The sequence below is a fragment of the Drosophila busckii genome, chromosome 2R (assembly GCF_011750605.1).
Source record: "Drosophila busckii strain San Diego stock center, stock number 13000-0081.31 chromosome 2R, ASM1175060v1, whole genome shotgun sequence".
NCBI lineage: Eukaryota > Metazoa > Arthropoda > Insecta > Diptera > Drosophilidae > Drosophila > Drosophila busckii.
The window spans coordinates 4,398,154-4,425,051 of record NC_046605.1 but is presented as its reverse complement, the minus strand read 5'-3'; the positions used below and the strand labels follow the sequence as shown (position 1 = coordinate 4,425,051).

Below are 26,898 nucleotides of genomic sequence, written 5' to 3'. Positions count from 1 at the left end.
ATTGAAATTAAAAATGATTCGGTGTGTGCGTGTTTTCGAGCAGTTGAACGTGCAGCGTGAGAACGGGCGGTGCCCCAAACACAAGGGCCATCAACTACAGTAGCGTGTGCACACAAATTTCAAATCCAAATCCAAAGCTAAAATTGTCAAAAAACAAATGCCAGTGTCTATGTAAATATTTATAAACTAAAGTGTGCGAAAAATGCGATAAACAAATACACGAAAACAATTGAAAACTCAGTTTGAGCCGTTAAATGATTTCGTGCTTACTAAATAACACAACAGCAGTTTTTTCTATCTTTTTTTTTTACGGCACAAGGTGCACACAGCGGCAGCCAAAAAACTAACAATAGCAAACAACAAAAATAGAAAGCAAAAAACGAGCAGCAAAAACGTGTCGTATACGCGATTTTCGATTTTGAGCTACAAAACATTGCCTGCTGCATTTAGCGCATTTAAAGGATTTGCATTATTTAGAGACAAAGGCAACGAAACAGAGAGAGAGTCGCACTAAGCTAGTGGCAGCTGCTGCCTAAGCCTTAAAGGCACTAAAAGGTGCTCGCTTGGCCGCAACGCAAACAAGTCTCGACACGTTCGATTCAAAGTGCATTTTTTTGTTTATTTGCTTTGGCTCACGACCAAATGCTGGTCTGTGGTCAAGCAGTTCTAGGGCTGCGCGCAGAGTTCAACTTTACGTATACGTAATATGACTGCCAAGGCTTCTTTGGCGAACTAGACTGCTTTTTGTTTACTTTAGTGCAGCGCATTTTTAAAGCAATTAAAGTAGCCAGCGACAGCAGCTAAAGGCAATTAGAGCAGCCAGCGGAACGCAGTTAAATAAATTGCGCACGTTTATGTCTGCAGCTCGCATTTCTTTTGCTCTGCTTCGCAGTCTGGCCGTCTGCTGGCCATGACGCACTCTCCCTTGTCCGGCAATTAGGCATTCTTCCGTTCGATAAGATAAGCAGGAACAATGAGCCCAGCGGCCACATTTATTAGTCGTGCTGTTAACTTTTATAAAAATAGCATAGCCGTAATTTAATAATGTTAGTCAGATAACATGCCTAAGCTCGCGCTAACGACAAACAAAATCAGCACAAGTTCCTGTTAGCCAAAACCCATTTCGATTGAAGGTCAATCAAGTGATATAACAAGCGCATCTAAAAGATCTTGCAACCGAAAACGTGACACATGCAAATGGCAACAAGTTGCGCATAGAGAAATAAAAACAGCGCTAAGTAGACACATTTTGCATATAAGTAGGTGGGCCAACGAAATAAAATAAAATAAAAGCTAGAGAGACAGCAGCAATGTGCTAAAACGACAACAGGGAAAATGTGATTTTCCTTCAAACCGCAAAAAATTGTTTAGCAAAATTTATTTTTATAACCAAAAACTCAGAGAGCGAACAAGAGAGCGAGCGGAGCACGCATGTAGCTAGATCAATGTGTTTGCTGCTTGTTTATTTATTTATAGATAGTTAGATATATAGACAAAACGCTCATGAGCGCATTTGTTTAAAGAGCGCGCGAGTTGAGTCGCTACGATTTGAGTCAAATTGGCGACAAGGTACGCCGGCCCCAGGCTGCTGCTGCTGCTGCTGCTGCTGCTATCAGCTAAAAGAAATGACAACAATAACAACAATACATTTATAATTGAGCGCGAGCGCCAGCGCAAATAGAAATTATTGGCAAGAGCTGTAGCGAAATCAAAAATTGTAGCGCTGGCCGAAAACAGTTTGATGCAAAGCGCTCAAACGCGTTGACGATGACACAATAGCAGCAGCGAAATTCACATAAATTCTACAACTAGTGTGCTAAATAGCAAAATTTGTTGCTTGCTAATATTACGCATACGCCTAGTGCCACAAGCCGCAGGGCTAAAAATAGTTACATATGTGCGGCAGCCAAAATTCAAATAAGACGCTTGTGTCATTTTTTAAGTGCGTAAAAGAATCAAAGTGAAGTGAACGCCAAAGCAAATAAATAAAGTAAAATGTGCTTGTAAATATTCTAGCTAAGAAACAAAAGTGCGCATACAACAAATACAATATATAAAAATAAAAACTTTGACAGTCTAAGCGGCGTGGTGTAAACGCCAAGACACGAAATTCATAACAAAATGATCTACATAGATGATTCAGAGCCGGAGGGTGGTGAGTTCAATAAGCTTTTAACTAAATTGTTGTTACTATTGATATGACATATTGATAAACGACTAACAAGCGAATGCGCATACGCAATGTTATCAGTGCCAAATGATAAAAGATAAGCGTGCAAGTCGCGCTGTAATATATAGTTTGCACTCAGACCTTGTCAGCTGATAACTAAACTAGCTCCAAATTGATTACATTGATATATTGAGCATTAAAACACATTTACAATCGATTGCCGCTCATAATTGTTAAGCTTAAGCCACAGATTGCCAGCCAGGGCAATATCTTTTTATTGTTCTTCAATGTCAAGTTTTATATTTGCAACGCATTTTCATTATCACCAACAATACAAAGACGTAGATAAATTCATTTGTCTGCACAATTTCAAACATTTGATTAACTCATCACCTTTTTAAGCCGCCAGCATTGTCATCACATAAACACTGATCTATTGATTAGCAGCTGCTTTTGCCTTTATTTTTATCTTTTTGGGCGTCTCTAACTAACTAATAAGCCAGCTAGCTGCACATAAACATTACGCAGGGACACAAACATTAACTTTTATGCACAGATAAAAAGCAAAAACAACAAATGTTTAAACGATTTAGAGCTCAATAACGATGAGCGTTTGCTTTTGCTACGCAGTGCGTTTAAAAATACATGAATTTCAATAAAATACGACAATGAAAAGCGACAGCAACACAAAAAAAAAGGTCTCTATATAGATAAGAGTTGCTGCTGCTGATCAGGAACCGTTTGTGCCGCCATTTTCTCAGTGTCAGAAACAATAAATTGCTGGCATAAAGCACTGACAACTATAAAAAAAAAAAACAGAAAATGCTGTGGCCCAAGCGCTGAAGTATTAACGTCAGCCAAGCTGCGCGAGCGTGCAAAGGGTTGCTCAACTGTAACAGTAACTAGCAGTAGCTTACGCGTGAAACCCAAGACAATGTCAACGGAAACGGAAGTGTCAAGTAGTAGTTGGAGTTGGACGAAAAGTCAAAGCAAAGACAGACAAAAAGCATGTAGCATGAAAAATAGCAAAGGGTTGCAAGTAAAGCAAATATATGCTAGACTAGCAGTTACCAATCACTTAATTTAGCTGTAACAGCAGCTTGGCGCGTTAACAGGGTATTAAGTATACGACTTGACTGTCGTGTCGCTGTTGTGATTTAATGCCAAACTCACGCCCAACAGCACAAAGACCTTTAAGCATAAAAAAGGGTTGCGCTGCGGCTCGATTTCCCAGACTGTTTTCTCAAATTGGCAAATAACAACAAACGGAAATACTTGTCCACAGGTGAGCAGCAACCCACGCACGCCCACAAAGCGCCTTTGTCTGTGTGTGTGTGTGTGTTGTTTGCTTGGCAAATTTAGCAGCTATTGCTTGCTGCGTTCTTTTATTTGTTAAGTTGCGCTTAGGCCTCTCTGTTGTGTCACAAGCTGAATTATGTGCTAATGGTGCGAAAGCTGATTTCTCAATTTCCCGTCTGGCTCAAGTGGCAATTACCAAACTATGGCAAATGATCTTTGAAACCCCCCAGGGAAATGAAAAATGCTACGCACGGAAATTGTTTAACCGCAAAGAATTTAAAAATACATGCATGTATATACAAAAAAACACATGCACGCCTAAATTGTTTATAAAAAAAGAACAGACAAGTGAGCAGCAGCGCTGAATAAATCATTTATTGCTCTGCTAACACCTGAGTCTCAATTTATTTATTATGCAGCAGCGCAGCATAAAACGCTTGAAATATTTATATAGAAATTTTGTTGTGCGCGTATACAAAATTAATTGTATAAACATTAATAACATGCAAGTGCCTAAAATTAATATATAGCTATATGTATAATATATAAAAATTGTTGCCGTCATTAAATGCGCAAATATTGTTTGAGCAGACAACATATATAGATATATATATCTTAATGTAAACGAATTCCATATATGTTATCACTTAGCGAGTGCTTACTGTGGACTATATACAATATTTTTTGCCGCCGCACAGACAAGCGAAATAATTTTTATTTTGCTTTTAATTTTTTGTACACTGCCAAGGTGAATGAAAAACAAACAAACAGCAACGAACAAGCTACAAAAATTTTCTTCACAGCTTGTCTCAAAGCAACTTCGCCTGCCACAAGATGAAAAACTGATTTACACACACATTGCCATATATATATATATGTATGTCTATGTATTGCTGCTTTGGCTATATAATTGAGATAAATTTATTTTACGTCGCATTTCATGTTGAAGGTCGTTCGTTGATATTCAACGCAGTTGACGTTGCAAATTCTTTGCGGCTGCCTCATGCCACATGCGCAGCTGCAACAACAACAACAATAAGAGACTTTTTCTTTGATTTTCGCATTTAATTCACAATTCCCATAGTTGTCAAATAATTATGTAAATATACGTAGCACACGCTTCCTGTTTTCTAGTATTGTTGCCATTTCCACACAAAGCAACGAATTTGCTACTCGACATCCGCACAATTTGTTGGCAAGAACATATGATATATATGATATATATCTAGTATATAAAAAGAGCTGAATGAATGCGCTGGCTATGAACCAAAACCTAATGAATTAACAAAGCTTTTTGCAATCATTATTGGGAAATACAAAGCCTTATGCTATTAGTATAAATATATATGCATATATTAATGCTTTGTAAGCACGTTCAGGCCAGGAACATAATACAGTTGCTATTGCCGCATAGCGTATCCCATTTCAATTTCCATTTGCCTATTTTTCTGCTGCTGCTGTTGCTGCTGCTGCTGCAATAATATTTAAATTTTTAATGCGCAAGTAACTGAGCAGTTGTCTGAGTCGCAGCTGCAGGTAGAGAGCAAAATAACAATAAAAGCAACAACAAAATGCAGACAACGTGTAAGTGCATATATGTATAAGTATGCATAACGCATACGCCATGTGCCACACAGCTAACAAACAAACAAACACAGACAAGACAGCGCGCACAATAAGCATAGAAAGAGCGAGAGCGAGCGAGTGGGCGAGTGGGCGAGAGCGCAACGCATGCTAAACAAATTAAAATTTCAATTTAATGTATTGGCAAGCGAGCAGTCAGCCCAGCTAGCAGGTGTAAAGGCAAACGCCTTGCTCAGATTGCATTTGCCAAATGCACACCCACACACCCACACACACAAACACACACACACACACATGTGTGCGTTGGCAACTCAATTTTCATATGGACATTTCGCGCCAAAATTCCGAAATTTGTAATTTCCACATTGCAAACATTATTGTTGCTGCTGTTGCTGTTGCTATTTGCTTAGACACCGCTCTCGCCCAGTTGTGAAAATAATCAAAATTATGTAAATGACTTTTCGCTGCACATTTGTTTTATTTATTGCATGCGCTGCTCTGTGCACTCTACGCCACTGCGATTTGATTTATCCAAATGCAACTCAGCGCAATGCAAAGTGTAAATTGCAGTGCGCTGATTCACAAATTAATTGCAGTTGTTATCAATCGATTTGATGAAGAGCAGCGCATTTTTATAGTTGATTTTGTTTACTGCAGTGAATGCTTGTTGTATTGCATTAAGAACTTGATATTTATATTAGAATAGTTGTTGCAATAAATTAATTTTAGTCTGAAAGCTGCGTTTTAATTTCAGCTAAACAAATTGTTGCAGTTCCCTTACAGTCTTTGTTTGCTTGGTTTACTTTAGCTGCAAATTTAAATGCAATTAATTGTTAGTTTGGTTTACTTTGGCATCGATTGCCAATAAGTTTTATATCTTATATTTAAATTTATTGCAGTTGTTATCAATCGATTTGATGAAGAGCAGCGCATATTTATAGTTTAGTATAGTTGAGTTTATTTACTGCAGTGAATGCTTGTTGTATTGCATTAAGATCTTGATATTTATATTAGAATAGTTGTTGTAATAAATTAATTTTAGTCTGCTTGCTGCTTTGATGAAAGCTGCGTTTTAATTTCAGTTGAACAAATTGTTGCTGTATTAATTTTAAGGGACTTTCAACAGACTTTAGTTGCTATTTAAATGCAATTAATTGTTAGTTTGCTTTACTTTGGCAACGATTGTCTGTGCGTTTTATATTTAATTTACAGAAGCTTTGAATTTGATTGTAAAATTAGCAAACCACTGCTAATTTGCTAGCCTCTGCGATGACTGTTTGCACTTTCGTATGTGAGCACGTTTCGTCAAACGTTTGGTTTTGATTTTTGTTGCGCATTTGTTGGTCATTGCGTATACGCCGCATAAGCGCATATAAATCAAATTATGCATTGCTGCCGAGTGTGTTTCAATTGCCATGTTAATTATAAGAGCACATTGCAAATTGTGCGCGTTATTTGATTGCTGCTGGGCGCATTGCATTTAAAATGTAATAAGCCAATGAGTGGCTGTTGCTGCTGCTTCTTTGATATTGTTGTTGTCGCTGTCGTTTGTATCCTTTTATCGCATTATGTTGCTGCTTTAATGTATACACTGGCAAACGTACTGACCATTAATTTCAAGTGCTTTCGAAATTAAATGCACTGCCCCATAAACTGTAGCATATTACGCAGCCAAGTTATGAGTCCTTTTGGCATACGCAATGTGTGCGCGCGCTTTAAGCCAAGCACACTTAAAGCCATGCTGCTGCTGCTGCTGCTGCTGCTGCTGCTGCTTCATTGGTGGTGCATTTTTAAAAAGCGTATGCTTGTCTTGTATAAATAACCTCAACACCATTAGATTGTCAAGCGTGTTGCCTGAGTTTGCACACGTTTGCACACATGCCAGGACATGGACGACAGACAGCTGCAGCAAACTTTATTTAGTGCTGTCACCGCACTGGACAATGCTCCAAGGCATTCGTGTGTGTGTGTGTGTGTGTGTGTTGGCTACGTGTGACATTCAGTGCAACCTCTGGCTGTAAATAAAGCGTTAAATTTTTAACAAATTGCTGTCAGCTAAGCGTGCCAATGGCCTGACTGGGCTTTAATTTCGCTGTAACTAAAAATCAGCAGCTTTTTTGATTAATTGTTTTGTTTTTGCACGGCACACGGTAATTGATTTATTTTGTGGCCTGCCAACACAAAATGGCTGCCAAAGCGCGTTAATTATACAGCCGTAGCCCCACTTGTCTGCTAACTAAACATGCATTTCCGCTTTGCCTTTTTGCCAGCTCTAGTCCTGCCCGGGCAGTTGTTATTAGATTATGCTTAAAATTCAATTCAATTTGAGTGCAAATATGTGTTCAGCAAATGTTTGCTGCTCTGCTCAGCGTCTGTGTGTGTGTGTGTGTGCCACCCCATGCCAACCCAGCCCACATGTCTGTTTGTTGTCTGCATTGGCTGTGCTTGTGGCTTCCTTTTAAAGCAGTTAACGGGCTTGCGCCACAGGCGCTTGGCTAAGAAGCCACGCAGCTGGCATAAACTTGTACAAAAATTAAACGCAAACTTTAATAAAACTTTATAGCATAAAATCTGTTGTATTCGCATATTTATTTTTATGCAATTTTTGACTGCGCTTTGTTGTCTAAACTTTAGTGTTAGTGCACACGCATGGCCTTTGCCAGCTAACCCAAAGCTGATTGCTGTTAGCTGCTGCTGCCGCTGACGGCATCATAAACGTTATGCGCCTTTGTGTCTAACGCTGCGTATGCGTGTTATAAATGTTGCACAGTGTGTGCGCGCACAGTGACCGCAAAAACCAATAATTAACTAAGCACCAGTCGTTACGTTACGTTACGTTGCTGCGCTGCGCTGTTGATAGTGGCAGCTGCGGCAGCTGCTGCTCACTCAGTGCAGTGACAAAAAATAAAGCACAAGCTGCTAACGAGCTGACGAGCTGAGCGCCAATTCAACAGTCGCCTGGCATTAACACCTTGCCTCATAAGTCATTAGCAGACGCAGCTGCTGCTGCTGCCGCCAGGTTAGCTCATTAAATTAATTAAATGCTGCGCTATGGCTGTGGTGTGTTTATTATTTAGGCGCTGCACATTTTTATATGCAACGCTTAACAGTTGGTAGCATTTTGTTGCAGCTTAGGCATGCAAACTTTTAATGAGTTCATTGCGGCAAATACTTAAGCCAGACAACATATAGTCGCATATATAGGCTGCTGCAGCTACATTGACTAGATTTGTAAATTTGCTTTTGCCTCTGCGACGTTTAGAGCAGAATTTTTAGCAACTGCTGCTGACAGCAGTGAAAGAAAAAAGGGCACAACATGCAGACGCAGAGACAGAGATTGCTGCTGCAGCAGAGGGTAAGCTTCTGGTCTTCTGTTTATCTTGTGGTAGCCTGTCTGCCTGAAATCTTCTTGTGTGTGTTGTCGGTCGGCTTGTCTGTTTGTGTCGTGGGCTTGCACTATGGGAATATTCCATTTTTCGAATATAAATTAATAACGCAAAAACGGAATGAGATATTTTGGTCTGGTTTTTTGCATTAGCCTTCTAAGATCAATAGGAAATTGTGCCAGAAAATTGGGCGTGGCACCGCCCATTTTGAATTTTTTAGGGTATGTAAATTCGTTGTTTTTTAAGCGATCCGGACCAAACTTACAAGTTTTTTGTTTAATCATAATATTAATACTTTGTCAAAAAATTAAACAAATCGAGCAACTATATCATATAGCTGTCATAGGAACAATTGAAGAAAAAGGTGTTCTTGTATGAAAAACTTTTTTGTTTTCAAAGTTATCCGTACCAAACTACCCAGTTGTGCGTTTTATAACTCTTTTGATATATTGGCAAAAAAAAAAGTTCAAAAATCAAGATCGGACCACTTTAACATACTGCTGCACCTGGTCAAGGTACGAACTATTGTAATAAAAAAATTTTTTTTCCTATTTTATTTGTAATTTGAGTATTCAATTTTTATTGACTTTTGATTATCTATTGGACTATTATTTGATGAAAAAATTAAAGTTTTTTTTTAAATACTAAATTTGGAAAAAATTCCGTCACTAATATACAAAAAATAGCTCGAAGTTCTCTGCAAAAATGTAAATTTCTCAGGTTGTGCGGATTTGTGCACATTGAGACTAACACCCTTAAATCACAATTAATAGCTCTACGACATGTAGTTGGACGCATATTAATTGACCTTAATTGACGATTTTTATGTCTACGCAAAGTTGATATTTCTTTCCAAAAAATTAGTTTTAAAAGCATTTGCTAATTTCACAAAATATTAATAGAACACGCACAGATACAAAATATTAGTACAACAAACATATAGTACAAGCCTGTACCTTTGATATCCTTTTAAAATTTTGTAAAAAAAATGTTTCAGGTTGTAACAATATCAATTCGAATATTAGCTGCAAAAAAGTGCAATTTTCTGGCACGTGGTTTTCGACAGTAACAGCTGACTTTACAGCTGTAAAGCTTAACAGTGGTCTGTTATAGAAATTTTTTTGGTATGCAACTTTACAGTTTGAAGAATTCTAAAGATGTTAGCGAAAAAAAAAATCAAATTTGAACATTTTGAAAAAATGACTTTATATACGAAAAATGGAAATATTCCCCATAGTGCATTGTCAAGCTATTGTTGAACTTTGAAATTGCCTTGAAATTGCTGTGCTCACATCAATCAATTAGCGTTAGACTCACTGCTCGAGTTGCTCGGCTTGCCTGCCAGCCTGTCATGTAGACAGCAAACTTTTAAATTTTATGGCATATTGCTTAAAGCGCTTCAAATGTGAATCTATAGAAACGCTGCACAGGAAGCATACACTGATTACACACACACACAAACACATACACAGCACTCTTTTTATATACACCCACAAAAGGCGCTCGTAATGAATGTGTAAAGGGTTAGCTGTCTGAGCTGAAAGCGAACGCGAGCACAAACAAGGCGAAGACTCCAAGAGCGTTGCAGACACCACAAAGTGTTTGTTGGCCGAAAAACAATTTAAGAAATGTAAAATACGCGTCTGAAATGCTTTTAGTGCAACAAACACCCCATGGCGTATGCGTTATATTACGCTTGCCATATAAATTACAAGCAACACACACACACACACACAGCTTAATGAAGCAGCATGTGCAAACATAAAAATAAAAATATAATAATTGAAATGCATAGAAATAACTCACTTAGTCGAAGCATACGATCCAATGAAAAGTATTCGCACTTAATGAAAATGACAGCAATGCAAAGAAGCTAAAAAAATATACTTATATATTTAGATAATGAAGAAAAAAAATGCTGAAATGAAAACGAAAATGAAATTGCTAACAGGCAGCAGTCAATTTGTAGCGCACAAACACATGCATACAAATTACTAATGCTAATTTTATTTTCACCAAGGCACAGCAACAACAAAAACCAGGGAGCAACGCAAAAATGTAGCAAAAGTCTTATACTCTTTAAATTAGACTTATACTCGATCTGCTAAAGTGAGCGCGCTGATAGTTGCTCAATTAGCATTGTGGCGGCCGGCTGATATATTTGATGCTGTTGAGCAAGCCAAGCTTAACAGCTGTTAGATTTTAAATTTCATGTAGCAAGCTCATATTTATGCTCATAGTGAATGGACTTTTGCTTGCTATGCTGCAGCTTATAATCAAATTGCTGAAACGCCAAATTGGCAAGCAGGCATTAGAAGTAGCTTAGAGCGCTCTCTTGGCAGCGTTTTGATACAGTCAAACATTAGTTCAGCACCTCGTTGCTGCTACTTTTTTTTATTTAAACGCTAAACTGGCGCGACTCTTGGCTTGCATAAAATTTAAATGTCAATGGGCAATTAAAGTGTCCCACAAATGTATGCAACATAAACTTGAAACTGCGCGTTCGGGTCACAACGCTCGAGCACTTGACACTGCAATAGAACAGAGCTTAGCGCACACACACACACACACACAGCGATAGATGCTTATATAACCACACAGTTACATAGATAGAGACATGCTCTGGCTTTCCTGTTTCCTTTTTGTACACTCTGTCTCTCGCTATCGCGCTCTCTCTGTCTGTCCCTAGTTGTTCATGCTGATTATTACTTTTTATTTTGCTTTAACGATTTCAATTTTTTATGCTCGTTACTAAAAACGGTGCGGCATGGGCGTGGGCGTGGCAACGGATTTACGCATGGCATGCAAAAATGATGAAGATGAATTACGAGCGCTATCATTTATAGCTAGCATAGAGACACCTAGTAACATGAATATTTTGCAATTTATTGATTTAGTTGTTGTAGCAAATAAAATCGGCGCGCGGCAAAGAAAATATCTCATTTGCCAGCGGCATTGAGCATGTTGCACATTAGTAGTTCATTTTCCACAGCAATTTGTAACTAATTAAACAATAATTATATACTTAATGGACTTTTAGTCATAATTTTTTGCATTAGTTAGAGTTGTAAGCTGATTAAAATTAGCTAAAGCCACTTACAGCATTAGCATACAGCCTGCAGCTTGTGGCATGCAAGTTGACTTTAAAAAGCATGAAAATGATGCAACTCGCATTTTCGCATTATGTGCCACACAAACAATGAGTGCAAATACAAGCAGAGGAGGCAGCCAACAGTTTTTACATGCATCACTCGCAATGAATGTGTGTGTGTGTGTGTGTGTGGCAAGCTCCGTGTAATAACCAATTTGAAATGGCATCGCAGTCAGAGCAACCAACAGAGTGGTAAACGAGCAAAGTTTTACCATTTTTAATTTTTGCCATTTTTGCTGTAGTTCTGCTGCTTCTTCTACGCTTTATTCTCTGCCGCTGCCTCTGCCTCTGCTTGTGCCTGGGCACTTAGACTGATTAAAGTGCAAAGCGACAGAGACACCCACAACTGTTTCCATAATATGCATAGTCTAACATACGTTGGCAGTCAGCTTTCTCATTAGTATTAGTATGTTAACATTTATAGTTTGGTCAAATAATATAGAGAGACATATGATGAGCTGGCTGCGAGCTCATTTGATGTGTGTGCTAAGCAAGTCTCAAGTCTTGTTTAATCCTTGTGCTTGTGTTCGGGATTATGCACTTTGCTCTTAATGTTTGACACACTTTTGCTGCTGCTTATTGCTTTAAGCCGTAGGCCAAGGGCACGAACCCAGCCATAACCATATAAAAAGTGTTATTAAAAACGCATAAAACGTCAACAGTGCAAAAGTTCATGCACTGCAATGTTTATACACGCGCATAACTTTTTAATGTTCATATAAAAGTGCCAAAGCGTTTGTTAAAACAAAAGCGAACGCGCACTGAAATTTATTGATGCTGCATGCGGCGTATGCGTAATGCGACAGTTTGCGTATTTATCAGTTTAATATGCAACAGTTTGCAATTGTTGTACAATTAATCATAAAAAATGCATAAACTCTTAAATGTTTACATACAAAAATAAAAGCAATTCATTAAATTTGCCAACAACAAGCTATAAAATAAACTGCGGAATTTTTATAAAATCATTTTTAAATGCGCATGGAATTTGTAGCGAAGCCAAGTCAAGGCGCTGTCGAGAGTTCGCTAAAGTGCTAGGGGAGCGAGACTGGCACAAGTTATTTGCAGCAAATCAAAAGAAAAAACTGCTGAATTTTCATATTATCAAAAGCAAAAGCAAAAAAAAATGTCGAAGCGAAAAAAAATGCCACTCAATTGAATTGAGAAGTGCATGCAAATATATGTATATACTATATCTATATCCTCTTTTAATTCCTCGCCTCTTACACTCGCCGCTGAGTATTTGCATTGCTTGCCGGCTACGAATGCGCTTTTGATATTGTGCATAAATTAACTTTCCGAAAGATTTTTCTGCTCTTTTCGGCTAGATAGATTGAAATTGCAACGAGTGGCATTTTATCAATGCTGAACTGCTTGCCACCTAACGCCGACGCCCACTGCACTTGCCTGCTATTGACACTTGAACTCTGAGTTCAGCTATAGACAAATAAGTTTCCAATTTGTGTGCAGCCAGACACAAGTTGCCAGTTTGCCAAGCATCGAAATTAGCAGCAGCGCTATTGGACTTTAAAATTCTTTGGCAAAACACTGTGGCCATAAATAATAATATTGACTTTGACTTTGATGGGCTTGACCTATTCTCTGGCACTGGCTGTGTGACTGCAATTGCTGGCAAATTGGCTTAAGCTGCAGCCGCTCTAAATCCAAACAAGTTGCAGTTGCTACACGTGGGGCACGTAGCACGTAGCAACTGCGGCTGCGACATGAGCATAGCTAAGCTGCTAGAAAGTATGAAATGCAATCGCAATTCGCAGCTGTGGCTGCTGTTGGTTGCTGCCGCCTAAGCCCAAGTCAATCGAATTGCATTTATTCATGAGCTACAAAGCGGAAATGAATCTTCAACATGTGCGTACATAATGCATGCAGTACGCAATGCAATTTATGAAATGCTTACCCATTGATTTGGCATAAATTTTAACGGCTAAAGTTTAATGCACCTTTGAACGCATGTTCAATTGAATATAGCGCTGATTTTAGCTTAGCAGCGTCTGTGTGTGTGTGCAGCTTAAATTGTGCGCATTATTGGCAGAGTGCACTCAAAGCAGCACTCAAAACTCTCACATGCACTGCCAGCAAAGAAGAAAAGCAAGAAAAACTGCTGCAGACATGCATAAATTGTGCGCCAAAGTGTTTGCTAGGCAGATGGCCGCAAAATTAGAGACAGCTGAGTTTTGTCGAGATGGCAGCAAGTTTGAGCACGCACACATACGCCTCAGTGCACACACACACACACACACGCATGCAAACAATTTTCGCCTTGCCTTTATTCAACTTTCACTTTGAATTTTCGCCAAGTTTTTGCACAAGTTGCAGCCACACACACACACACAGACGCACATACGCCTTGTGCTTCGATTCGCCTTTGATTTTAAAAATTTATCGTAGCATACTTATATGCGCTATTTGCATATTAATAGAGCTACACACACACACACAGCATTTATGAGCAAGCAAATAATGTCAAAAGCTGTGAAAAGCTTAGACATAAATAATTTAAGCTGCAACTTTAAGAGTCAACTATTGACACTTTAGTGTGTTTGCTAGTCGATCATGCGCTCTCAGGCAAATCTCTTAGGAATTTGGTGAGCAAATGTCAAGTTGAACTGCTTACGCTTAATGGAAAAATATTATAAAAATATGTGCAGCAACAACAGCCATAAAAATATATATATGTATCACCTACACACACACACAAACACTTAGTCATCAACATGGTTCGCCTCAACTGCTGCTGCTTCTGCTCATCCTCAACATAACTATTGTTGTTGTTGTTGTTATAGTTGTGTCCCCCACAGCAACAGAAATTCAATTCAATGAAGTCATTTTTATTTGTTTGGCAACTTGTAGCTACAACAACAACAACAAGTTGAACACTAGTCTGCAAAGTGAATTTTGAAAAGGGTTTTCTTTTGTACAAGCAAAATAATAATAACAAAATAACATATATATATAAATAAATAAAAACATCCACAACAAATTGCCTGCAATATGTGCTGAATATGTCTGACAAGCAGCAACTGCTGCTGCTGTTGTTGTTGTTGTGGCTGCAACAGACAGCAGCAGAAAAAAAAGAAGCAGCTCATATTGAGATGTATGATTGTAACATATATAATAAGCGATATTAAATGCGTTTGTGCACAATGAACATGATTGAATTGCAGTATGAAAAGACGATTCGAGAGCATTTGTCAGAGAGTAATGCCAAGCTGTTTATACAGTTGAGAGCTTTATGTTCCAGTTCACTGCTTATAAAAACTGCATTTGTTTATTAGATGCAGCAGTTGAAGAGACTGTATTATTTATGGGAGTGCTTTGTTTATAATATAAGAAGCAAATAGGCAGTATCTAGAATCTCTGAGAAATCAAAAATATGTCGCTAAAGTTAAATAAGTTGGAGACTTTATATATTAGAACAAACAAATATTCTCCAGAGCTAGAGACAATCAATCTAATTAGAAGAATTATTTGATAGAATTATTGCCTCTTTGAATATAAATCAATATAGACCTAAAGACAATTTTAAACTAAGCTCACAGTCTTTAAATTAAATTTGCTATGCAGACTGAACTCTTAGCTTTTATATAAAATTGCTTTATCTAATACTTGGTATAGTAAAGTAGAAAATTCTAGAGCGAGTTCTTATTATCTATAAAATATGTATATAAAATAAAATAATTTTCACACAATATGTAACTTTATAAATAATTTCAATCACTTACCATAGCTTTCAAATTAAATTTGCAACTTAAGCTGCATTTTTTCAAAACGAAACTATAGCAAAGCCACTTACACGCTTTCTTCTCCTCCTTGCAGTGCTCGAGCCGGCGTTTCCAATGCGTGATGTGGCCATAAATCGCAATGTGGATGCTCATAAATTATACGATGTGCTGGGCGAGGTGGGACGGTAAGTGTGGAATAGCGTGGCGTTAAGAGCCAGTGCAAGGACGAGGACTCACATTATCATGAAATGCTAATCGTATGTGCATTTAATTCTCAGCGGTAAATTCGGCACCGTCTACAAGTGCAGAGACAAAGCGAGCGGACTGCAGCTGGCGGCGAAATTTGTGCCCATACCGAAGCGCGAGGATAAGCGCAATGTGGAGAGAGAAGTGGAGATTATGAATTCATTGCAGCATCATCTCATTATTCAATTGTTTGCTGCGTACGAATATCAGAAAATGATGTGCGTCGTCCTGGAACTGTAAGCCTTAAGCAGAGCACACACACACACACGCTCAAGCAACTAGTGTGTGTGTGTGTATGTATGTAAATGTTGTGTATATGTATGTCAGCCACGTATGTGTATGTGTGTGTGTTCTATTTGTATTTGCACTACTTTGCAACAACTTCTTCATAACTTTTGTTGATCTTTTGTGGAATGTTATTTCTCTAGCGCTGTGCGCTGCCTTTGCATTGCTATTTCTATTATTGTTGTTACATTGTTACACACACACACACACACAGACAGACAGAGAGACAATATCTTGCAATCAGTGGAAATGTGCATAAAATACGATTTACACGTACGCACATTATCGTAAAGTAGTAAACTTCTTACACACACACACACGCACAATAAAAGTTTTTTCTTGGCACAAAGCAAGGACCTTAAGCAACAGGTTATCCCTTCACAGAGACCCCTACAAATGTTACTTTTTATACTCTGCACATTTTTATGCTAAACAAAAAAGTGACAAAGGTTTTAGCTTTGGGCGCTGCTGATTAAGAAATGACCTTGACCCACATTGCTAGTCAGCCAAGTTAATTGTTTGTTGAGCACAACTTTATTGTGCTCTCAGCACAAAAACAAATGCCAACAATGACTGCACAAAAATGTTGCCAAATGTATTTATTAAAAGCCAGCAGACCAGTTTATTTGTTTAGATGTAGAAAACTTGACTTTGTGACAAAGCATAGAAGTAAATATTTGTTTTGTTTAGCTGAAACAATAACAAGCAGCAAGCGAAAGTGTAGCTAAAATATAAATAATTAAAAATATTATATAAATAAATATTAGTATTGCTAATGCAAATTTCTATATACTAGATATAATATATAAAAGCAACCAATTGGAAGTTCTAGAAGTTTGTTTAGATTCTTAGAAGCTAAAGCAGCTTTGTGTGTTAAATATTTATAAATAAATAAAATAGCTTAAATAGAATATAAAAATATATATAGCAGTTGCTTACTTTCAAAATTGAAGCTGCAGCGCTGCACTACAAATTTATTTATTGTCAGAGAACTTTTTTTTAATCCTTTAAGTGCATCCTATTGCAACTTCTTAATCTATATGCAATGCAGGTCTTAACTGTTTGGCAAAGTGCAGCTCTTTGGATGAAATTTAGCATAAATAATAAACACACAGTTTCAATAGATAAAATCAATCAACTGCGATTGGCTGTGAAAGTTAGTTTGTTATACTAAATGCAGCAATAAATAAAAATAAAAAAAATAAAGCAAGCAATAAGTTTGAAATACACTTGAAGTAAGGCGCATCGAACTGTTGGGCAAAATAAAAGCGAAAATGAAATCAATTTACTAAATAGAATTTCTCGCTTTTACCAAAACGTACAAAACAAAGAGCACATTGACTAATTGAAAGTGTTATTTATAAAAAAAAAATTACTGTATTTTATGGCTAGATAATGCTTTCAATGGGGTTTTGTGGCAGGCGCAGTTCGATGCGCATTACTCACTCCACTTGCGCGCGATGTTCATGGATTATCTGATTTTCGTGTTTTGGCAATTCAATATATATATAGCAATAGACACTCTTGTAAATAACATAATTAGCAATTAAAAATTAATATTGTTGTTGAGGCAGGTAAGCCTGAAACTAAAATGAGCTTAAACCTAATGCTAAGTGGTTTTCCAACTAATGCACTCAAATTTTGTGGCCAACAATTGCATGTGAAATGTTTTGTGGGACTTAACTTAAATTATTGTTGGCACACACAACTGATTAATGCCCACTTTTAATTCCATTTATTAAGCATTGAAGGCGGCGAACTCTTCGATCGTGTGGTGGATGATGAATTTGTGTTAACGGAGCGCGTGTGTCGTGTTTTCATACGACAGGTGTGCGAGGCTATGGCCTTTATACATGGCAATGGCATTATACATCTGGATCTGAAGCCGGAAAATATATTGGTGCTTACGCAAAAGGGCAATCGCATCAAGATTATCGATTTTGGACTGGCACGCAAGTTTGATCCAGATAAGCGTTTAAGAGTAAGTTGGCCTGCTTGTTCCTTTGGAGATTGTTTCTGAACGGTACATTTTGTTGCAGGTTCTCTTTGGCACACCCGAGTTTGTGGCACCGGAAGTTGTGAACTTTGATTGCATCTCCTATGGCACCGATATGTGGAGCGTTGGCGTCATTTGCTACGTGCTGTAAGTAGAAACTTCGCTTAGAATCAAAGGCCTGCAGCGTATAAACAGCTTTTAATTATTGCTTTACTTTTGCGCTAATTAAAACTTGGCAAATTAAAATTCAATTACAGGCAGTGTTGCCCCAATGCAGAGGCAATTTTAATTAAAGAATTTTAACAATAGGCAGTTGAAGAACATAATCAAAAATAATAAATATATAATATAGAATTAAATTGAGCATAGGCATATTAAAATATTTATTATATTAAATATAGTAATTTAATATGTTAATTATATAAGGAGTGTATTATATTAATATAGTAATTGTTCACTTTTTAGTGTATTAGCTTTTGAGTTTGAGAAATTATTTATATGAAAAACTTAGTTGAATTTAAATATTAATGATTTTTCACTTGCAGCATTTATAAGTAATACATTTATTTGCCAAACAAGTCAAAGCAATGCAATGTCTTATTAGCTTTATATTTATTTATATTTTAAAATTAAATAAATAATTAATTAGAAAGAGTTTGCTTGACTTTCAGCTGTTAAGATTTCTTTTTACTAATATTTATCAATATAAGCATATTATTTATTGACAGAACAATCTTTAATACAAAACTTAGGCAAGCTCAATGAATTTTTAAATTTTCAATTATTTACGTAGCAAAGTTTGACTACAACCCCCAATTCAATTTAAATCATAAACTCCACACAGTTGTATTCTTATTGTAGCAATTTAGTAATAGCATATTGCAATTGAAAATTTTAATCAAAGTCTGGCACTAGCAGCCAAGGAAACTAATTAAAAAATCTTAGCAAATACATTGCAGTCAAGAATTAAATAATTAAAGTCTTTGAAATGATTTTAAGAAGGTGCTACAAGCACCCCCCACTACTTAAACCAACCCAACCCACTCTTAACTGCACCCTAAGCCAGTAGCATAGCAATTTAATTTAGTTAATTAAACGCTGCTGCTGTGTGTGTGTGTTTTTTTATGTGTTTATTTATTTTGTGTGAGCGCTGCTTTTACATTGCTTGTTTATTGACTTTGCTACACCCGCACACATGCAACAAAAACAACAACAACAACAATAATGACAACTATTTGCCACCACACAGCATCTCTGGTCTGTCGCCATTCATGGGCGAGAGCGACATTGAAACAATGTCAAATGTAACCATTGCAAAGTACGATTTTGAGGATGAATGCTTTAATGGCATCTCGGCGGAGTGTCTGGATTTCATCGCCAAGCTGCTGGCAAAGGACTTGAGGTGCGTTTGCCTAATTAGTCGGTGCCCATAACGGGGCCAAGTCTCAACTTTTAATCAACCAAAATGTCTTTACTCTTACCCCCCCAATCAGCACACGCATGACAGCCGCCGACTGTATGAAGCACAAATGGTTAACACAGCGTCCCGTTGGTGCCGCCAGCAGTGGCGCCATCGCCAAGAGCAAGTCAATGTGCAGCAAGTCGCGGCTGAAGTCAGTGTCGCCCACGCCAGAGTCAGAGTCTTCAGAGGATTCAACGGAAACAATTGAAGATGCCGACGATGATGATGATGATGAAGTTGCTGCTGCTGCTGCTGCTGAGCAGCATGCTGAAGCAACATCCACGGAACTAGAGGTAAGTCTAGCAGTTGCTACACCGAGCTGAACTAATAAAATGTTGCTGCTGGCAGAACAAAGAGCTGGATGCCACCAAGGACAATTTGAAGAATTTTATAGTGCGCTGGGAGACGCATCCGAACAGCCCCTATGTCTTCGATGTGGAGGGCAATGTGATAGCGCCGCTTAATGAGACCAGCTACCCGCATCCTCGGCGACCGCATGGCCCAGACAGCATGTCCTCATCTCGAGGTGAGTACGGCTCCCAGCGGCAGCGGGACAGGCATGCGCTCATCCATGGCAAATGATGTTGTGAGCCATAACCAGAGCAAAAAGATTTCAACACACACACACACACACACACAATTTGTAAATTACACAATTAACTTGTTAACTAATTGTTGTGAATGTAAAACAAACGAAAGCAGCTCGACCCTCCTCGGTCGCTTCTAGTTCTCTCTCTTTCTTTCTATGAATGTTCAGTGTCTTAACAACAACAAAAAAAACAAAACAATTAAACTTTTGTTTGAGCTATTGTACTGAGAGAAAGATTAATAACAACAACAACAACAACAGTTTACAATTACTTGCAAGTATTTTATACAATTTGTTGTTGTTTAACATTTAAGTTAACTGTAACTTGCTGTCTGTCCCACCAGCCGGGCAATGTTTTAACCCCAGAAATTCTAATTATAACTATGTAAGAGCTTAGCGTTTCTACACTGTGATAAATACAGCCAATGACATGAAAACAAATAATATAAATTATAATAATATCAGAAATATATATTTACATCAAATTTGCAAATACAGCCTTCTTTCAAATAGTTCTCCATTCAAATATAAAAAACACACCAATTACAACAAAATCCCCAAAACTAGTTCAAGTTTAGCTCAACACATACTTAGCCACAGCTAATGGGTCAGTTAGCTGTTTAAGGTAAGATACCCCAACCATCATCGAAAGCCGCCCCAGCAAACGATGTCAAAATTCAAAATCAGTCAACTCATTTAGCATTGCCAGCCAGCCAGTAGCATTCATTTCGATTCTAAAACTCTCGACTCGAATTTCGAATAATGCTACTTTTCTTATATTCATTATGTATTTGTCTATCGAAAGGAGCTAAGCATACATACATTTACTATTTACACATACATTCAAGGCTGCAAATCAAATTATTATAGAAATTTATTTATTAAATTTTCCAATCATAGAAAAGTTAGTTGAAAGTTATCAATTAAATAAATTTAAAACAACAATAATCTAATATTCACATTCGAATTTAATCTCTAATTAAATGTAATGAAAATTAATAATTGATTATATTTTTAAATTATAAACCCAAAAAAAAAAAAATTTCCATAAAGACAGTTTGCTACTATTTAAATATAATACAAATTGATTAATCACCTTTTAGTAAATACAAAGTATTCGTTTATTGTAGTGAGTTCATAATGTTAGTTTGGTATTTAAATATAATATGAATTTTTTTAAATGATGAATAATATATAATATAATATAATATTACTACATTTGAATGAAATGGTAAATTATTAAATTAAATCAATATTAATACCTTAATTACTTTTGAATTATAGAAATTTTCTACACTAAGTATATTTATTTTCTTTTTATATTCTATATAAAAAGATTTCCATAATATTGTAGTATTTGTAGCTCATTTAAAATTGTATTAATTGTGATATGTTAAGCACTAAATATTAATTGAAATTAATTGATTTTCTTAGATTTGCAGTCTTGCTTGCATACATAACTAATTCCAACTCTTTTAATGGTTGTATCATAAGCATGTTCTATATGTACTACTGGACTCTTTAAGAAACGCTCTCTAATCCACACTTAATCGTAACTAAACTGTATGTTTTGCATTAATTACTGCGACTGCTTATTAAAAACATGCGTTGTGCCATTGCAGTGTGTTCGCCCTCGCCATGTGAGTCCATTGCCACGCTGACGGACGACGAGCAGGAGGAGGAGACGCCCGAAGCTTGCGAGGAGGAGCGACGCAGCGCGGACAGTCCGCAGTCGGCGGCCTCGACGCCCATAAACGAGTCGCGTGAGAAGCTATTCCCGCCTGGCGCCTCTGGCTCAGCCACGCCCACGCCGCAGCATCTGTTCAATGAGCACTTTGATGAGTTTTCCGGCAGCGAGTCGACGGCGCAGCAGCAGCGCAGCATGAAAAGCTATCTGCATACATTCGATCGTCGCAACTCGGATACGACTTATCTGCTGGGACGACGCAGCTCCGGCGAGCGTGTTAATCTAGCAGATGAAATACGCAAGCTGTCCGATCATCTGCTTATGCTGGCGGAGATTAATACCAAGCTAGGCGATGCCACAAGCACAAGCGCCAAGGAAACGCAGAGCAGCCAGGAGGGCAACAAATTCACAAGCAGCACGCGCAGCAGCAGCAGCAAGACCACGCCCACAGCCAAAGGCGTGCTAAGCAGCTCAAGCAGCAGCGAACAAACGCAGACGCAGACGCAAACACGTGGCAAGCATGGACAGCAAAAGATCAGCTCGTTATCCGTGCGACTGCAGCAGTCCATTGAGGAGACGCCCAAGCTCAGCAACGGCAACAGTTGGAGCAAGTCACAAACGTTTAACCAAAGCCAAACCCAAGTGCGGCAGCAGTCCACAGTGAGCAGCATCTCCAATGCCAAGAGCAGTCTGCACAAGTCCATTGTAAGCAGCAGCACCAGCAACAGCAACAACAGCTCCAGCTCCATTTACAGCGAATCCGCCAGCAGTCGACGCGCCAAGTTTCGCATTAATCAAATGAGTCGAGACGTGCCCGTTGGACTGCCCGATACGCATCAGACTGTGAATCTGGAGGAGGCCGCCAACACCACCAAGGACTGTCTGCTGCATCTGCTGGAGAAATACAATGAGACCAAGATACGCAATCCAGTGGGTCGGCATCAAAGCATCAGCGTCTGCGATTGGCATGTCAGCGATAATCTCGAGTACCGCTCCATGAGCTCCATCAATGCCTTTTTCCAGCGTCACAGCAGCAGCGCCGGCGGCCAGAACGTCAAGCACATACAGGCGCAGCTGGAGGAGAAGGCAACGGGGAAATAGTTCCATACATATGGGCAGACAGAATCGTTGTTGTGTACATAAGATTGCTATTTTTTAAACTTAAATTGTTGCAACATATTAACAAAAGAAACTTAAACTAGTTAATGCCAAACAAATTATAATTAGTCAATTTCAATGTTTGCAACCGAAAAAAACACAAATTATTTATGTATTTGTTGTAAGTAATTTATTGATATTTAAATTATTGAAAAATAAATCAATTGAAAATAAATTAGCAAGTGTTTTTATTCTATATTAAGAACGGAGCTCTTAAGGACAATAAAACAAAAGAATGCGAAATTTACTCTTGGAGATCAAATGACATGAAAATTGAGTAAAGATTTCTTCAATCAACTATCCCTATGGATAGTCTATGTCTAGGTATATATTCCATTATATTGCATAAAATTCTACATTGCTCTTAAATTCTTATACAAATTCTTTACAAATTTCAAGTTTAAACAAAAAATTAAAGTTGTCTGAAAAACAAAAAACAACATTACTGTTATTGAAAACAAAAATCAACTTAATAAATGTATAAGCAATTGCTGTACTACAAAATAATTGAAAATTAATAAACAAGTAGTAATAAAATAACAAAACAACAAAATGTAAATGTTCAGCTATAAACTTCGCCAATTGATTAATTGATTTGGCGCATTATAATAATAATTAAACATTTACATATGTTTGTGTAATTTGTTTGTTTGTTTTTCTTTTTTTATTATTGAAGTATGAGTGTTGGTTGTTTATGTATTTTAAACATACAATAAGAATTAAATATAAATATTAAGTGAATACTTTGGATGTTTTGTTCTATGTTAGGCTTATAAAAAAAATACAATCGATTTTACAAGTGTTTCGTTTTTGTTTGTGTGTGTGTGTAAATGTTATTCAATATTTATAGGCTCTGCCTAAGCTTATATACTAAAGTACTACAAATATAAATAGCATTTGTACATGGGATAGTTGAGAAATTGATTTCAACACTTGCCAAATAATTTGGCAAACAATCGAAGCAATATACAAGTTAATAAATTTATGCAGTTTGATTAACGCTTACATAGAAGCATTAACAAAAGCGCATACAGTTATGTTATATACTTAAAGGTTTAGACTGATGCACTGGTCGTGGTAATAAGGACAACGTTAGTCACTAGTCGCTAAAACATGAAACAACAATGAGCTTAAAAAGTTAGCACATTGTTGTTAGTTTTAGTGACAAGTTGTTGAAATGTAAAATTGGCAACAAAAGTGTATGCAGCATTAAATTTATAAATAAATTGTTTAGACAATGCTGCATACAGTTGTGTTGGGTGGGTGCATATAAATTTTTGAAGCAAGTCTTGCTTGCGTGCAAAAATTTTCGTTTTGTACAATTTGTTTATAAATTTCATAGTTAATAGTATTTCAAAAAATGTCTCACTTAGTTGCTACTAGCTGTTCGTAATTGTTGTTAAGAACTAATCACTTAGTTTATGGCATTTCTCACTAGAGAAATCTAAAAAGTTTCATATAGCTCGCTTAGACTGTTAGGCTTGGGGGTTTTGAAGTTACAATTTGTGATATAAATGGTTTAACTAGCGTAAACTAAACGACTAACAGTTAATATTCGCAACTTTCGCCCTTGCACTGCACAATGAAGTACTTAAACTAAATTAAATGATATAATTATATAACTTTAGACTACTTAGAATACTAGCCCAGTTAGTTGAGAGAATGTGTATTAAAAAATTGTTGCGTGTGTGTGGCAATAAAAAATGTAAAAATAGAAGTATAAATTGCAAATGAGTTCAATGGGTGTGTTTAAATTTAGTTATGACGAGTTCGCTTAAGCATATAGCCTAATTGTGTTTCTAGGCTGGAGCTGCTGGCACTGGAACTGGAGCGGGTAATGATGCTGCTGCTGCTGCTGCTGGAGTTGAGACTGCTGCGCATGCGTTTGGCGGGTGAAAGTTTCTTGGGCGCCTGCGCCAGTCGCTTGCGCTCCTTCATGAACTCTGCAAAACAAAAGGCAAACACAGTTAGTAAATCATCAAATACAAATACAACAAATAAATAAATGCAGTCAGCTGGCAGTTGGCACAACCCTCAAGCAAACGTAATTGATATGCAGCAGTTCCGCTTATGAATGAAAACAGCAGGCGACGCCTGCTTTTTGCACATTTTGATTTGGAATTGTGGCACGTGGCTGGCAACAGCAGCAGTGCTGCCTAATCCTGCTAGGGGTTGGCCAGCCTGTGGCTTAAGGGTAGTGCGCTCAGGTAGGCGATTTGCTCACCGCAGGCAACGCTGCCAAGTGACATCAGCGCACGAGTGTTGGCTGCATAAATTACACGCCTCGCAAGCTTCCCTACTCCCAGTCAAGGCTGTGTCTATGGCCATGCGGGCCAACTGACCAGCGCAGACATGCCGTTTTTTATTATGTTAATAACAAAAAGAATTAATACAGCATATGCAATCAGCAGTGCAAGCTGATAAGCTGCACTATTGTGTGTACTCCACTTCAGTTCGCTGTATCTCTAAAGAGGTCAGAGACCAAAGCAGAGCCAGAGCACACAGCTGTTGGCATTTTACCCGCATGCAATGATCGCCGCCGCATTCAACCCCCGCGAGGAGACGACGCATGCGCTGCCAGACTGCCAGGGATGTTGCATGCATTTGAAATTGCTGGTGGTGGGGGCAGCAATGAAAACAGCTGCACTGCTGCTAGAGCAACCCTTTTAACTAAATCACATAAAACAAAGCTAATTATAGGCTACACTAAGTGAAACTAAGAGTTGAGCCTACAATTTTAGGGAGGAGTTGCCTGTGCGCTATGGGAACGGAAGTGGGCGACGCAATCAAGCGCAACGCTGGGAAGCGTTCGATTCAATAACTCACCTGTAATTTTGAGTTGACGTTTGCAGGCGCTGTTGGCGGCGACGGCGGCGGAGGCGGCTAAAGCTGCTGCAGCAGCGGCAGAGGTTGAGGCCGAGCTATGCAGTGGCAGCGACTCATCCTGTGAGTCATACTCTGTGTCTGTGTTCGAGTCCAGCGATGAGTTGGCCAAGTTCTCACGATCGGCGCGTTCGTTCAGCAGCGCATCCATTACACTGGGCGTGATGGCAGCGCCTACAGCTGGACGCACATGGGCAGCGCGTGTTAGCGTATACATCTGTGGTGCAAAGTTGGACTCTTGCGTGCTGACGCGCTCCCAAATGTAGCTGGGGCTAGCGGCCAGCGGACGGCCAGCGCGAAAATCAAAGCCCCATTTACGCGTAGCCAGCTCCAAATCGGGACTGAACGTATTGCTAAACAATAAAGTTTAACTTATAATTGCAGTTTTATTTGTTTTTGCTTTTGTTACTTACGTTTTGGTTTCCGCCAGCTCTGTATGCGAAGTGCCAAACAGATTGCGCTTGATGCGATCCAATTGCCGTCCACAGGGCGAGCTGCGGCCCATTGCTGGGCTGGCGCTCATCTTGCAGAACTCGCTGCGCACCACTGGATTTAATACCCTTGCACTGACCATGGCCTGTGTGCTTTAAATTTTCGTTGTTTTTTATTTGTCTCTTCTTTTTGTTTTGAACTGCGCTGCGCGACGCAGTTTTGTTGCCTATGCTTTGGCCACTTGTTTGCGAATCTCACGCAATAAGCGAAACGTCAAACTTTTGGCGCCAAAACTTTTGTTTTTTGTGCTCGCCTGTACGTACTCGTTCCAATCAAAAGAGGGGGCGACTACGCTCTCTCACTCTCTCTCTCTCACACACGTCACTTGCTGGTCTCCAAAACTCGTTGTCGTTTGTTGTTTGTGTGTGTGTGTGTTTGGGGCGCAGTGTTGTTGCAGTCTTTAGCTTCTGCGCTTTGTGCGTTCTTTATAAAAGTGAAATCTTTATTATTGCTGTTGCTTTTGCGGTGTATATTTGTTTAGAAATATGATATAAACAAATACGCTATTGTTTTAAAACAACAACTAAACACACACTTTAACTTGCGCACACTTAAAAAACCACAAGTACAAACTGTACAAGGTTGAGCAACAATATCGCGTTCACTGGGCAAACGTTCACTCTTGGCGTTTGTGTTTATTTATACAACTTTTATATGTTGTAACAATTGTTTCGTTTTATATATGCAGTTGATTTTCATTTAAGTTAAATGCGCACAGCAAGAAAAACAAATAATTCCACCGCGACGCGAAGCACGTCCGCGCACTTTGA

General features: G+C 38.2%; 2 protein-coding genes across 3 annotated transcripts; one reads left to right on the top strand and one right to left on the bottom strand.

Moving 5' to 3' along the window:
• The first annotated feature begins 65 nt into the window (after positions 1 to 65).
• On the top strand, positions 66 to 22,843 carry LOC108596029 (death-associated protein kinase related). 2 transcript variants are annotated; one of them, XM_033295089.1, is made up of 10 exons: positions 66 to 171; positions 2,017 to 2,155; positions 15,425 to 15,515; positions 15,609 to 15,812; positions 17,605 to 17,842; positions 17,901 to 18,004; positions 19,107 to 19,259; positions 19,351 to 19,612; positions 19,668 to 19,845; positions 21,531 to 22,843. In XM_033295089.1, exons 2-10 carry the CDS (start codon positions 2,122 to 2,124, stop codon positions 22,694 to 22,696), a joined length of 2,430 nt encoding a protein of 809 aa, XP_033150980.1. In that variant the 5' UTR covers positions 66 to 171; positions 2,017 to 2,121; the 3' UTR covers positions 22,697 to 22,843. The 2 variants fall into 2 exon arrangements, with proteins under 2 accessions (XP_033150980.1, XP_017836881.1); XM_017981392.2 differs by lacking the exon at positions 66 to 171 and having other exon boundaries at positions 1,737 to 2,155.
• Positions 22,844 to 23,495: 652 nt separating this feature from the next.
• Positions 23,496 to 26,898, bottom strand: LOC108596034 (maker119). The gene is made up of 3 exons (XM_017981398.2): positions 26,050 to 26,898; positions 25,580 to 25,989; positions 23,496 to 24,696 (listed from the first exon to the last, which is right to left on the bottom strand). The coding sequence occupies exons 1-3, from the start codon at positions 26,208 to 26,210 to the stop codon at positions 24,509 to 24,511; spliced, it is 759 nt and encodes a 252-aa protein (XP_017836887.1). The 5' UTR covers positions 26,211 to 26,898; the 3' UTR covers positions 23,496 to 24,508.